The sequence below is a fragment of the Tympanuchus pallidicinctus genome, unplaced genomic scaffold (assembly GCF_026119805.1).
Source record: "Tympanuchus pallidicinctus isolate F22 unplaced genomic scaffold, pur_lepc_1.0 scaffold5, whole genome shotgun sequence".
NCBI classification, from domain to species: Eukaryota; Metazoa; Chordata; class Aves; order Galliformes; family Phasianidae; genus Tympanuchus; species Tympanuchus pallidicinctus.
The window spans coordinates 18,403,170-18,415,884 of record NW_026294769.1 but is presented as its reverse complement, the minus strand read 5'-3'; the positions used below and the strand labels follow the sequence as shown (position 1 = coordinate 18,415,884).

At 43.3% G+C, this 12,715-nt stretch overlaps 1 protein-coding gene and 1 non-coding gene across 4 annotated transcripts in view; both read left to right on the top strand.

Moving 5' to 3' along the window:
* GLIPR2 (GLI pathogenesis related 2) overlaps nucleotides 1–4,777 on the top strand; it is a 33,124-nt gene extending 28,347 nt beyond the window's left edge. For all 3 annotated transcript variants that reach the window (XM_052704161.1, XM_052704160.1, XM_052704159.1), the window contains 2 exons: nucleotides 1,807–1,884; nucleotides 2,928–4,777. In XM_052704161.1, the coding sequence (XP_052560121.1) occupies nucleotides 1,807–1,884; nucleotides 2,928–3,088 (239 nt within the window). In that variant the 3' untranslated portion in view covers nucleotides 3,089–4,777. The remainder of the gene's footprint in view (nucleotides 1–1,806; nucleotides 1,885–2,927) is intronic.
* A 5,444-nt stretch (nucleotides 4,778–10,221) lies between these two features.
* On the top strand, nucleotides 10,222–10,294 carry TRNAV-AAC (transfer RNA valine (anticodon AAC)). Its single transcript has one exon. It is a non-coding gene; the product is annotated as a tRNA-Val (tRNA).
* Nucleotides 10,295–12,715: the final 2,421 nt, after the last annotated feature.

The following is a 12,715-nucleotide window of genomic DNA, read 5'->3' as shown; positions in this document are numbered from 1 at the left end:
CAGGGACCGGCGTTCCTCATGACGGTAGTCTTGACAGCTTTGGCAGCTTGCTCTGGGATCAACTGGCCTTGCGTTATACTTCCTGGAATGCTAAGCAGAAACTTCATTACTGATGTAGCACAGGGAAAAGGCTGCCCCCTCCCCCCCCCCCTCCCTGTCTGAGACAAGAATTTCCTAAGAAACAGTAATGGAAAAGACGTAATGTTTGACTTTTGAGTGCATCTGCAAGTTCTGCTCTGAGCTTCTGCCCTCTGTGCTGTCTGTTCAATCAGATGCATTGCAGATTCATTCACTGTCAGGATCTGCTCTCGTCTAATCAGGTTCCTAAACAGCTCAACGAAAGCAGATAGGGTTTTTCTTTGGTAGATGTCACTGTTAGAAACCTACAGACACGTAGCACTATGCCACTGGCTGTAGTTGTGATCCTTGTATAGCTGTGATCGGTGAACACCTCGGATGAAATGAGCCAATGTTGGGCACAGATTTCCATACAGTACCAGCTCCTGGAGATGTAGTACCCTGAGCTAGAGAGCTCAGAGTGGAAATTCACAATGGCTCAGGTGCTGTGTAAAACAATTAAGAAGAATAAATCCACTCAGAAATCTGAAGTATGAAATGCTGATGGGAGCATATAGAACTACAGGATGTAAGGATAGTCATTTTGGTTTGCTGGGAGTTGTGAAGGAACATCTTCATATACCTTGATCCACAGGTTGGGGGGCTCACTGTAGGAAAGGCCCCTGTGCTTTTTAGCCAGAAAACCTGGCACGGCTCTCTGAAGTCTTTTCAAACTTGCTCCAAGATGGAAGAGCTGCTGAAAGTGGTGTGTAGAAACATAATGACAGGAACACTCATCCAAGATAGGGGAGATGCATCTTCAGCTACCTTCCAGGCTTACCATTATAGAAGGGCAGACACAAACCATGGACTCCATGTGTTTAATTGCCAGGCAGTTAAACATTTTGTTAAGGACTGCATGGATCTCTGCTCATCCAGGTCCAAATGCTGTGCCACACTGACCTCTTTTGTCTGAGAGCTTTTCTGACTTCAGCCCTATTAAGTTTTAAGTACATTTGAGAATTGGCTTGTGGTCCTGTTTACTGTGCTGTTGGTGTCAGAGTTCTGCTCCTCTTCAGGTCCATCTTATCCAAAGAGCACATCTCCACAGACGTCTGTTGCTGTACCTGTTCAGTGCATTGCTGCCCTAGATCTCAGCCAGCCTGTGCCATGGCCACGTCCCTTGCACCTCAGTGAAGAAACTGATGGATTGTGATTGTATCAGGGAGCTGAGAACTCCAGAAACTGATGGCATGAGATGGTTAACAAAAAACAGACTGATTAGTAACTGTGCAGGAACAGCTGTTGCAAAACAATAAAAATTTGGTATGTAATGTGCTATATCGTGTTACCTACATTTCAAAAACTCTTATTCAGTAAAAGTGTTCCTTCATGTGCCTGGAAGTTGTGCCTTGGGTTGTACAGGTCTTGCCAGCTGTTAACTGAAGATCATACAGTCACCAAGGTTAGAAAAGATCTCCAAGATCATCTAGTCCAACCGTCCATATATCATTAATATTTCCCTTCTAAACCATGTTTCTTAGTGCAACATTTAAACATTTCTTGAACACCTGCAGAGAGGATGACTCAGCTACATCCCTGGGATGCTATCCCTGTTCCTGACCACTCTTTCAGAGAAGAAATCTGTCCAAACATTTGACCTGAAGATCATGCTGGTCAAACTGTAAGCGAACTATGTTCTTGTGTTTGTGTTATCTATCCTGATTCCACATTTCTTCTGTGTTTCAGGGAAGGATGTTGCTGACAGATGGTACAGTGAAATAAAGAATTACAGCTTTCAAAACCCAGGGTTTTCTTCAGGGACAGGTAAGTTCAGACTGATTACCTTCTCTTCACAACCAGGACTTTTCCTTTAAAGAAATTGCCTGCTGCGCTTGTTTTGATAGTTTTCAAAAATCTACCTTGTTCTTAGGAGAACAATATTAGAATTTCCCCCAAACTGTTATGTTAGAAACTGATAGAAAGGTAGAAGAATCTGTGAGAAATGAGGAAGGTCTGGAATTTGTCTTTTCTTTTTAATATATTGTGGTTTTTTTTTCTGCAACTCCAAAATTTCTAGAAGGGACCTTATTTTTAAGGCAAGTCAATTTGTAAAAAACACTGAATTGAAATGATATAGGTGTCTCACTAAATACAGTGTGTTGTTGTTTACACTGGCATGTGTCTTCTGCCAAGATGTATCACTACAGTTGCAGAGGTTACTTCAGCTGTAATTTGGAGATCAGCCACGGGTCATTGACTGCATGTTATCAGCCCAGTGCTCAGTGAACGTAAGAACATTGTTTCTTGAATAGTAATTGAGCAAGAGATACAACTAAGCTTGTTTGAGATGAAGAAAATCTTGCTTTTCTCCCATGGTGCTTGTTTGTGCACAGGGGAACAACTGATAACACAGCTTAGGGGTGGCCATTAGAGGTAAGCAGAAGCAGCCACAAAAAGAAAAAAAAAACAGCAACAAAGAGAATTATCTTGAATTGTTCTCCATGCAGACATAATAGGGAAGGATGAAATGGTAGAACTGCTATTCTTACTGCAGGAAGTAAACACCATAATGTCTTTGTGGCATTTTATGTCATTTATTCATCAAAGTCCTTCTTTCATGATTCTCCTACTTTATATTCTTATTTGGAAATAGGACATGGAGCCAAGAACACTAATATGGAACAGGTCAGAGCAGGCTTGTTCAAGACAAGATGCTAGATAGGTTTTTTCGCATGCCTTTAGTGAGATCTCCTGTTAGAGAAAAAAACAGTTTCGTATGCCTCTTTCTCCCCATCTTCCTCAATATGTTTGAAGGAATAATATAGATTTAGTACCTAAGACATCTGCATGTTTCTCTCTTTCTTCAGGTCATTTCACAGCAATGGTTTGGAAGAGCACAAAGAAAATGGGTGTTGGAAAAGCATCTGCTAGTGATGGTTCTACATTTGTGGTCGCTAGGTACGATCCAGCTGGAAATGTAGTAAATCCAGGCTACTACGAAGAAAATGTCCTTCCTCCAAGAAAATAACCTTTCTTTGGAGGTAGTCTTACTGCTTCGTGACAAATGAACCTAGGTTTGGACTTAACACTGTTTGAAGTGGAGTACAATTCAATGAAATTTCCTGTTGGATACTGCTGCTCACTTCTCATTGCAGAAGAAGCAATTACATGTTGCTTGAGTCAATCTGCACATTAAGTCCCTGTTGTTTCTGAGGAGACTTCAGTTTATTTGAGGATGAAGTATATGCAGCATTTCTGAGGGGTAAAAGTTTCTAGCTTGTTCTTTTTTGTGGTAGTTTGCATGAACTCTGTGTCAGTATGTGAGAATACACATGTTGGATGTCTTTGTCTAAACAAGCGAATTCGTAGCTCTATGTAAACTGAAGATACCAGCTTGTAACTATATCATGTATTCCAGGTTTTCTTTTTTTTTGCTATTAAGTGCGACTTCTTTGCTCTGTCTGTACCTTTTTCTACTGTGAGGTCTCATCCCTACAGCTTGAACGTATGCAAAGCCTCCTGTATGAAAGTTACACACACATATAAAACGCAGTGCAATCCAGACATATATGCTTTCATTAAAATGATCTCACGGGACACTAAGACTACACTGGCAAAGTTGTACCAGTCAAGCAAGCTATAACTCATGCATGACCAAAAAATTACTAGAAATGTTTAAAACTTAGCTTTACATTTCAGGTGCTAATATCTGAAAACACAACACTATCTTACAGTTTACAGAGTATGCATTGTCTTATAATCAAATTGATTACTTCCCTTCCAGAAAAGCAAAGCGCTGCCATTTATCTTTGATATTTACACACAAAATAAATTTCTCTGGGAAATCATCATCGATTTCATTTTACGGTAACTTATTTTTATTTCCTAGAGAATATCTTCTGCAGGCATTAACATTCCCAAATCGTAATTAAGAGATGTTTGCTCTTAGTTCATAAAATGCAAAGAGTTCATGTACTGTGCTTCAAGTTGGGATTTTCTTTTCTATGTAAGGTTTCCTTTTGACTTCTGAGATTTGGCTCACGAAGAGTGCCATTGCAGAAATAGTTTCTTTTGTTTACACAGTTGAAATAAACTGCACTGTTACAGCTTGATGATATATCACTGTGATGCTATATATTACAATCCTTTTGCTGTAACCAAGAATTCAATACATATTATGGCATCTGAAAATTATATATTTTTGAATATGAATCACTGAAGTCTTTGCTGTTACCTGAATTTTTGTTGAATAATCTTTAAATTTTATTTCCAAGACATTAACATAGGACAATATTACTTAAGTAATGAAGTGCAAAAAAACAAACAAACAAAAAAACAACAAAAAAAAAACCACCAAGAAAGAAACAAACAAACAACAACAACAACAGAAACAACCAAAAACCAGCAAGTAATCTAGCCCAGGAAAGACAGGAGACCTAAGAAATGATAAATCATAATATAGACAAGAGATGACCATCACCTTTTTATACAAACTTTGAACTAAGCCTTGGATTCAATGCTGAACAGACATATGTCTTTCTCTGCTGAATTCCTGCTTTGCGTTTTAATTTCTCCCTCTCTTGGTTGACACGTTCTCGGTAAAGAACAGCCACTTCACTCCCACTCAGACATGTCTGTTTAGTAACTGCAGTTTTGAGGCCTTCCCATCTTCAACTTTCATTTAAGAAATGTCAAATAAATCAATGGTATTCAAATACTTTTTTTTTTTTTTCCCACTTTCTTGCTGCTGTTGGCCCTATAACTCTGAATGGTTGGTGTATATGTTCAGTTGAGTGAATGCAGTCAGAGTGTTTCACTGCTGCCACCTGATATTTTTTTTATGTCAGACCTGGGAGGATCTTGGTGAAGAGAGGACAAAACAAAACCAACCTGGTCATTAGCGTTATTTAGAACAATTGTGGCAAGTGAACTTCCTGAGGTTTTTAGAAGGAACATTTTAAGGTGGTGTCTGATCATCTGACATGGAAGGAACTCAAAGCCACTCAAATAGACCCTGTGCAAGCTTTGTACACCCTACAGAATTTCTATGCAGGTAAGTAGCAATTTAAAAACAAAACAAAACAACCCAGTCAATCTAATTCTTAATGACCCAAGCTCACAATGTTGATGCCTTCTGCAAATGAACTGTCTGTGCAGTAAACCATGGCATAGGTAAAAGGCCAAATGCATAGAGAAAGGTAATGTTTTTGTGGCTCACCCAAAAGCCATAGGATTTGGGGAAATACGCATTGAAACCTGCCTTCTCAGACCTCTGTGTTGCTCTATCACCTCTAACACGTCTTGGTGAGTTGTGATGACCGAGAAGTGGCAAAGAAAGGTTATCTCATGTGATGTAAGGGCAGAACATGATGTTCAAGCACATACAAGAGGACAGTTTTGCTGTGGGAATAAAGAGATGGCCTGATCTGACAGCTCTGATTCCAGTGAAAAATATTTGGTTTGAGAGGCGTGGAGATGGCTTCTAAGTTCTTTTTGCAGAAGGAAAAGGAGGAAGAGGAGTTCTACCTTATCTGAGGCTTTATTTCTAGTCTGCTGGTTTAAATAATAGCAAAGCATGTAGGTAAGAATTGGAAATGGTCTTTAAAAACTGCAAAGGGGGACCCTTGTTTAACATATTTTAATTTGCTATCTTCACTCCTTTATCTTTTCCAGACCTCACCAAAATCTTGAAGTTGACATTGTGAGGTTGGAGAAATACAGCTATGTTTTTACCTGAAGCCAGCATTGGGTTTTTTGGTAGAAAATAATTCCCCAGAAGATCACTTCTGCAAACATGGGCAACAAGGATAATGTAAACCTTTCAAAGGCAGGGGGAGAAAGAGGACATGAAACTGAAACAGTAGATTTTGTGGGTGAGCAAGCAGTGCAAGAGGAGCAGGCCCTGCAGTTCTGGTAGCAGGAGGAATCTGGAACAGTACCAGGCCACAGGCAGAGGCATTGGGGGAAGGTTTGGGTGGCATGTTCTTGTTTGCATCCCACTCTGAAAGGCCTTGCAGGCTGCTGGAAGCAGTGAAGCCTGCCTTGCTCATAGTGTGTATTCCTATAAACTTCTTTGAAATCTGGCTTTGGCTCTGTAAGGATGTTTTACCATTTTTTACCATTGTTTAACCATCTGAAGCTGGCAAAGTGATGTCATTTCATAGCTGAAGAAGCCAAGCAGTCAGCACAGGTTTCAAATCTCCAGAGTAGGAGCTGGAACCATGCATGCCAATTATTCTTTGTGAGTGCATTTAATTGCATTAAAATTGTCTGAAGAGTTTTAAATTCTGAACCATTTAATAGCTTTTCTGTTCAAAACTTGATTTGAATTCTAGGCATAATGCAATGAATTACTTCATAGTAGATATACGTATAGGGTGTTCTGTGTTTTGTGGCTGTGACACATGACAGTGCACCATAGGCTTGGTGAGGGAAGGGCCTTGTGGGATGGCACCTGAGGATTTTTTGACTCCAGACAGAGTGGAGAAGAAGCAAAAAGAGATGGCACAAAGAAAGCCATCTTCCTTCCCTTTTTGAACCTAACACCAGAAGCCTCAGAAACCTTCACTGGTAGGGAGAACATAGGAGAAAGTCAGGGATTAGGCTGCTGTGGTTATTGTGTGGTAGGAAAGTGAAATGTGAAAATGACATATTTATTTTTGTCTCCTTCATACAGGCTGGAGACCAGAATAACTGTCTACACTTCTGATTCTGCTGTGAGTCATTGCATTATTGTACCACATTTTCCAGCTATAATAGAGATGGGAAGTCTGAGTTTTAATGCCATTTGTCTCTCTTTTTGCTTCTTTGGAGGACATTCTGGGTTAATTCCTGCTCCTCCAAGCCTTGCTCATTGGACTGTGGGATTTTACTTCTTGCAGCAGGGAAAAAAAAAAGATTTGCAGTATGCTTGGCCATTCCTATATGAGCACCCTTAAGCAAGTCACGGTCCAGAAGATAATCTGCCCCTGGTTAGATCATCATTCTCACAGAGAGAAAGCTAGAAAGCCAATGCCCAGCTTGAATTCACTTGGCCACTGAAGTAAAAAGAGAACAAAAAACTTTTTTACAAATATATTAACAGTAAAGAGGTGGGCTAAGGAGAATCTCCATCCTTTTTCTGAATATGGTGGGGAACTGAGGATAAGGAAAAGGCTGAGGTTCTTAAATGCGTATTTTTTTGTATCTATCTTTAAAAGTCAGATAAGTTACCCTCCGGGTGCTCTACCCTCTGACTTGGAAGTCTTGAATAGGAAGCAGAATAAGCCCCCACGATTCAGGTGGAAAGAGTTGTTAAGAGATCTACAACATCACCTGGGGATGGATGGGATCCACCTGAGGGTGCTGAGGGAGCAGGCAGAGGTGATAGCCAAGCAGCTTTCCATAATCTATCAGTGTTCCTGGTCAGCCACAGAAGTCCCAGAGGATTGGAGGCTTGTCAATATGACTCTCATCTACAAGAAGGGCTGTAAAGAGGATCTGGGAGACTACAGGCCTGTCAGCTTGACCTTGGTGGTAGGTAAGGTTATAGAGCAGATAATCCTGAGGGAGATTACACAGCATGTGCAGGACAACTGGGGGATCAGGCCTAGCCACCATGGTTTCATGAAAGGCAGGTCCTTCTTGACAAACCTGATCTCCTTCTGTGATCTAATGACCTGCCTGGTGATGAGGGAAAGATTGTTGAGTCAGTCCACTGAGGCTTCAGCACAACCTCAAGCAGCGTCTCCACATTTCTCCTGGAGGAGCTGGCAGCCCTTGTTTTGGACAGATACGATATTTGCTGGTTGAAGAACTGGATGGATGGCCAGGCCCAGAGTGTGGCAATGAATGGAGTTAAAGCCTGTTGGTGGCCAGTCATAAGTAGTGCCCCGCAGTGGTCAGTATCAGGGCCTGTCCTGTTCAGTATCTTTATAGATGACTTGGATGAGGGCATTGAGTGCACCCTCGGTAAGTTTGCAGGTGACACCGAATTGGCAGGGAATGTCAATCTGCCTGGAAGGCCCTATAGAGCACTCTGGACAGCCTGGCTAGCTGGGTTGGGGCCAGTGGGATGAAGTTCAACAAGACCAAGTGCTGAATTCTGCACTTTGGCCACAACAACCCCAAGCAGTACTACAGGCTAAGGGCAGAGTGGCTGGAAGATGATGTTGGTCAGTGCTCAGCTGAACATGAGCCAGCAGTGTGCCCAGGTGGCCGAGAAGGCCAATAGCATCCTAGCTTGTATCAGAAGTAGTGTTGTCAGCAGGAGCAGGGAAATGATTGTACCTCTGTACTGAGCACTGGTGAGGCTGCACCTCAGTACTGCATACGGTGTCGGGCCCCTCACTGCAAGAAAGACATTGAGGCACTGAAGCGTGATCAGAGCAGGGCAACAAAGCTGTAAGGGGTCTGGAGCATGTCTTATGGGGAGTGGCTGAAAGAACTGGGACTGTATAGTTTGAAGGAGAGGAGGTTTAGGGGTCAACTTATCGCTCTCTACGACTACAGGAAGGGTGGTTGTGGTGAGGTGGGGGTTTAGAGGCTAGGTGGCTAGCCTCTTCTCCCATGTAGCTAGCGATAGGACAAGAGGGAATGGCCTCAAATTGTGCCAGAGGAGATTCAGGTTGGACATTACGAAATAATCCTTCTTTGAGAGAGTGGTCAGGCACTGAAACAGGCTGCTCAGGGAGGTGGTGGAGTCACTGACCCTGGAGGTGTTCAAGGAGCATTTAGATGTACTGACGGACAAGGTTTAGTGGGAAATATTGATGATATATGGGTGGTTGGGCTGGATGATCTTATAAATCTTTTTCAACCTTGAAGATTTTATGACTCTGTGATAGAATCATAGAATATCCTGAGTTGGAAGGGAACCGTCAGGATCGTTGAATCCAACTCCAGCTTTCTGGATGAATGAAACATTGAAAGCCAAAAGGAGGCTGAGAACATCACACAGTGCCTGGGTTTGGCCTCTCCTCTCCATCTTTGTGGAGAATGTGGAACAGGCTGCCCAGAGAGGCTGTGGATGCCCTGTCCCTAGAGGTGTTCAAGGCCAGGTTGGATGGGGCCCTGGGCAGCCTGGTCTAGCATTAAATGGGGAGGTTGGTAGCCCTGCATGTGGCAAAGGGGTTGGAGCTTCATGATCCTTCAGGTCCCTTCCAATTCTGGACATTCTGTGATTCTGTGATGTGACAGTGGGTGTCTGACAGAGCCCAAAGAGTGGCCTGGAAGCTGAGAAACATCCCCTCTTCCAGCTTAACATATGCGGAACATAAACCCACAAAACTCTTACTGGGTTCCTCTTATGAGCTGTTTACCTTTACCTACCACATCCTCTAAATCTTAAGTTCCCTTTTGCTTAAAAATTACCACCTTAGGATTACAGCCTCATTCCCTGCTACGGGCAGGGCTGCCCTCCAGCAGCTCAGATGCCCAAGGCCCCTCCAGCCTGGCCTTGAGCCACCTCCAGGGATAAGGCACCACAGCTGCTCTGGGCAGCTGTGCCAGCGCCTCACTGTTCTCTCAGTAAAGAATTTCTTCTTAACATCTCACATTTACAGACTTTGGCCCTTCTAACACGAATGGGACAGGCTGCCTTCTCCGGATGTTGCAGTTTTGCCCTCTGGAAGAATTTGCTCCAAATCCGGGCAGAGAGTGATGCTTGCGGGCTGTTAGCCAGGCAGGCGTGCGGCAGGGGGCGGCGTTGCTCCTTGATTCGCAGCTCTCTGCTCCTGGATGCGTGCTGAGGAGCGCAGGCAGCAACAGAGCACCTTTCTGGGGCTGGACTGCGGGGTGATGTGATTTATGCGGCACAAGCATTCCCTCTAAGCATAATTTTTAATATTCTAAAGCCCATGGCTCCATTACTGAGTATATTAAAAATACTGCATCGAATGGAATAAAGATGGGCTTTTTTTTTTTTTTTTTTTTTTTTAATTGCATGACTTTGACTGAAAATGTAATTTGGAAGGGATTTAACTGAGCCTGTACAACTTTTAATATAGAGTGGGGTAAAGGCTTCTATTCTGTGCTGCCTTTTCTCAGTGGTCCCAGAATTTACACCTGATGTTCCTCAAACAGAGCAGCTCTGGGGCTGCTGCTTTAACCATACCTGCACCCAAAGTCACTAAATGCTCACTCAGGAAAACCAAATAGCAACCAGGAATGCTACCAATGCAGGTTTCTGTAGTGTAGTGGTTATCACGTTTGCCTAACACGCAAAAGGTCCCTGGTTCAAAACCAGGCAGAAACACATGCTCTTTTGGGGCTTGCACTGCCTCCGCTCCAATGAAAATCCGACCTTCACTCAACTCCATCGCTTGCTGCACTTCTCAAGCTACCATCTCACCAGGTACGTACTCTGCGGGCCATATGCTGCCCATAAACATGGGAGGAATGATTGGGAGAAGGGAGAGGAAGAGCCCCATGCCTACAGCTCCAAGAAGCTGGCTGCAGGGCCTCCGCAATGTGTGCTTGGGATCTGTCGTGTCTGTGCTGTCCTACCTGGCTGCACCATGCGGCATGGAGATGGTTTCCTGGCTCCTTCTGACTCCATTTTTCTCCACTCCCCAGCACATACTTTGGCTTTGGGCAAAGTAGAGAGGGAAAAAATGCCCTGCATGAATGAGCTGGCTGTGGTGGGATAAGGCCAAAAAGGAGTTCATGCCTGTGGCAAGTCACTACGTAGGGCAATCTGTCACATATATTTCTCCTGTATAGAATCATAGATTATCCCTAGTTGGAAGGGACTCCCTGGGATCATCAAGTGGCTCCATGCAGGAACACCCAAATTCAATCCTTGTGTCTGAGAGCAGTATCCAAACTCTCCTTAAACTCCAGCCCTCGGGCCGTGCCCACAGCCCTGTGCAGCCCGTTCCATGCCCACCGCCCTGTGCTGCAGCCCCTTTCCCTGATCCCCAGCTGCTCTCCCCTGATGCAGCTCCATGCCATCCCTGTCGCTGTCACACAGAGCAGAGCTCAGCGCTGCCCCTCCGCTCTCTATGAGGAGCTGCAGCCGCCATCAGCCACCTCTCAGCTCCTCTGCTCTGCACTGAGCCAACACAGGGACCTCAGCTGCTCCTCATATACCTTTCTCTCTACCTCCTTCCCCATCTTTGTAGCCCTATAAAAAAAATAGTTATTCACAGTACCTTGCATTCTTTGTGTCCTGTTGTGCACTTGCTGATTCTCAGAAGTGTCAGCAGAAAAGGCACGCAAGTGCAAGAAGCATAGAGAGGATTTTCCCTTTCTTCCATCCTAAGTGCATTACCAAGAGCCTCACTCTGGTCAGTTACAGTGTGAAAATGTATTTTTGCCAAACAACGTCCATGTCAGTAGTACCTACTCTAGAAAGTACAGGCAAAGCTTTTCATGTAATGTTTAACCAACAAGAAAGCTATTTCTCTTCTGTATTTGATAATTAGTGCCATATCACATCCCTTTGGCTGCTTGCCCACATCCCTTGGAAAGTGCAGAGCTTACATATAAAGCTCAAAGAGTTTTATTCAATTATTTTGGTTTGTCCTCCATCTCCCTTTCTTGGTTCAAATTGCCAGTGAACAAAGTGCCTTCAGGCTGTAATTTCCTGTTGCATATTTTCTGAAACAGTGTGAGGGGTTGTTCTTGATGAGCTTTCCAGGAGCCTGCTACCAGTGAATTTGTCTCATTATCAGCCAGATATCCCCTTCAGCTTCTTGCTACCTTTTTTTCTTTCACTGTGCAGGATTGTTTTATTTCCCCTTCCTGGGATTCAAATATTAAGGTGGACCTGGACCAACTCTGTGTGGCTGAAGGGCTGTTTCCAGGAACTTTTGTCTTAGTGAATCTGCTGTTCATCCTCTTGCCCTCCCAGTGTGGTGCTTCAGACACCTGTGACCTGTTTTTACACAGTGTAAACAGTCTAAAGTGGACTACAGAGTGTTAAATCCTTTCCTCTAACAGCTGAGGGATTCTCCCCCCAAAACTGGAGTAGACACTGTAGTCCTAGCAGGGTCTGAGTCATTCTAGGTATGAAGAAGAACTGTCATGAATTATCATAAGCACTGGGGTCTCTCAGATGTCCTCAGGAGACTTTGGTGATTACAGTTGTGGCAGACCAGAGGTGGCCTGAAAACTCATAATTCTTTCCTTCAGCCCTTGGACTGCAAGCCTTGTGCTCCTGCAAAACACAGCTTAATATGAAATTTATGAAATTGTGCCTTTATGGAATAAAATACATTCTAGGATGTAATCTCTGTTCCTCTCCTCTTTAAAATAATAGGATTAATGAACAGAAGTATTTGTGTTTACATATAAAATCTCCCATGCATTTGTCAGGGATGTGTCCAGATGCTTTGCAAAAAGCACACCAAAGCAAATCAAGCCAAACAAAACCCTTGCTTTTCTCTGTCTTGTAAACTTCCATATAGTTGAATGCAAGAACAAACCAGTGATTGTTTCTCTCTAACCATAACTTGCATTGCGGTATGCTCTTGTTCTCAGTGAAACACGTTATAAATGTTAGCAATTGTTTCTCTGTGCCCATCACAATAGCTGAAGAGTTAAAATTGCTAATGATCTGTCCAACAGCCCAGCCATTTTTCAGCTGCTCACTGGGACCATTAATCAATGTAACCAAGATGCTTGAGCAACATTTACTAGCAATTAACCTACGGTTATGGGAATATTTTTCCCT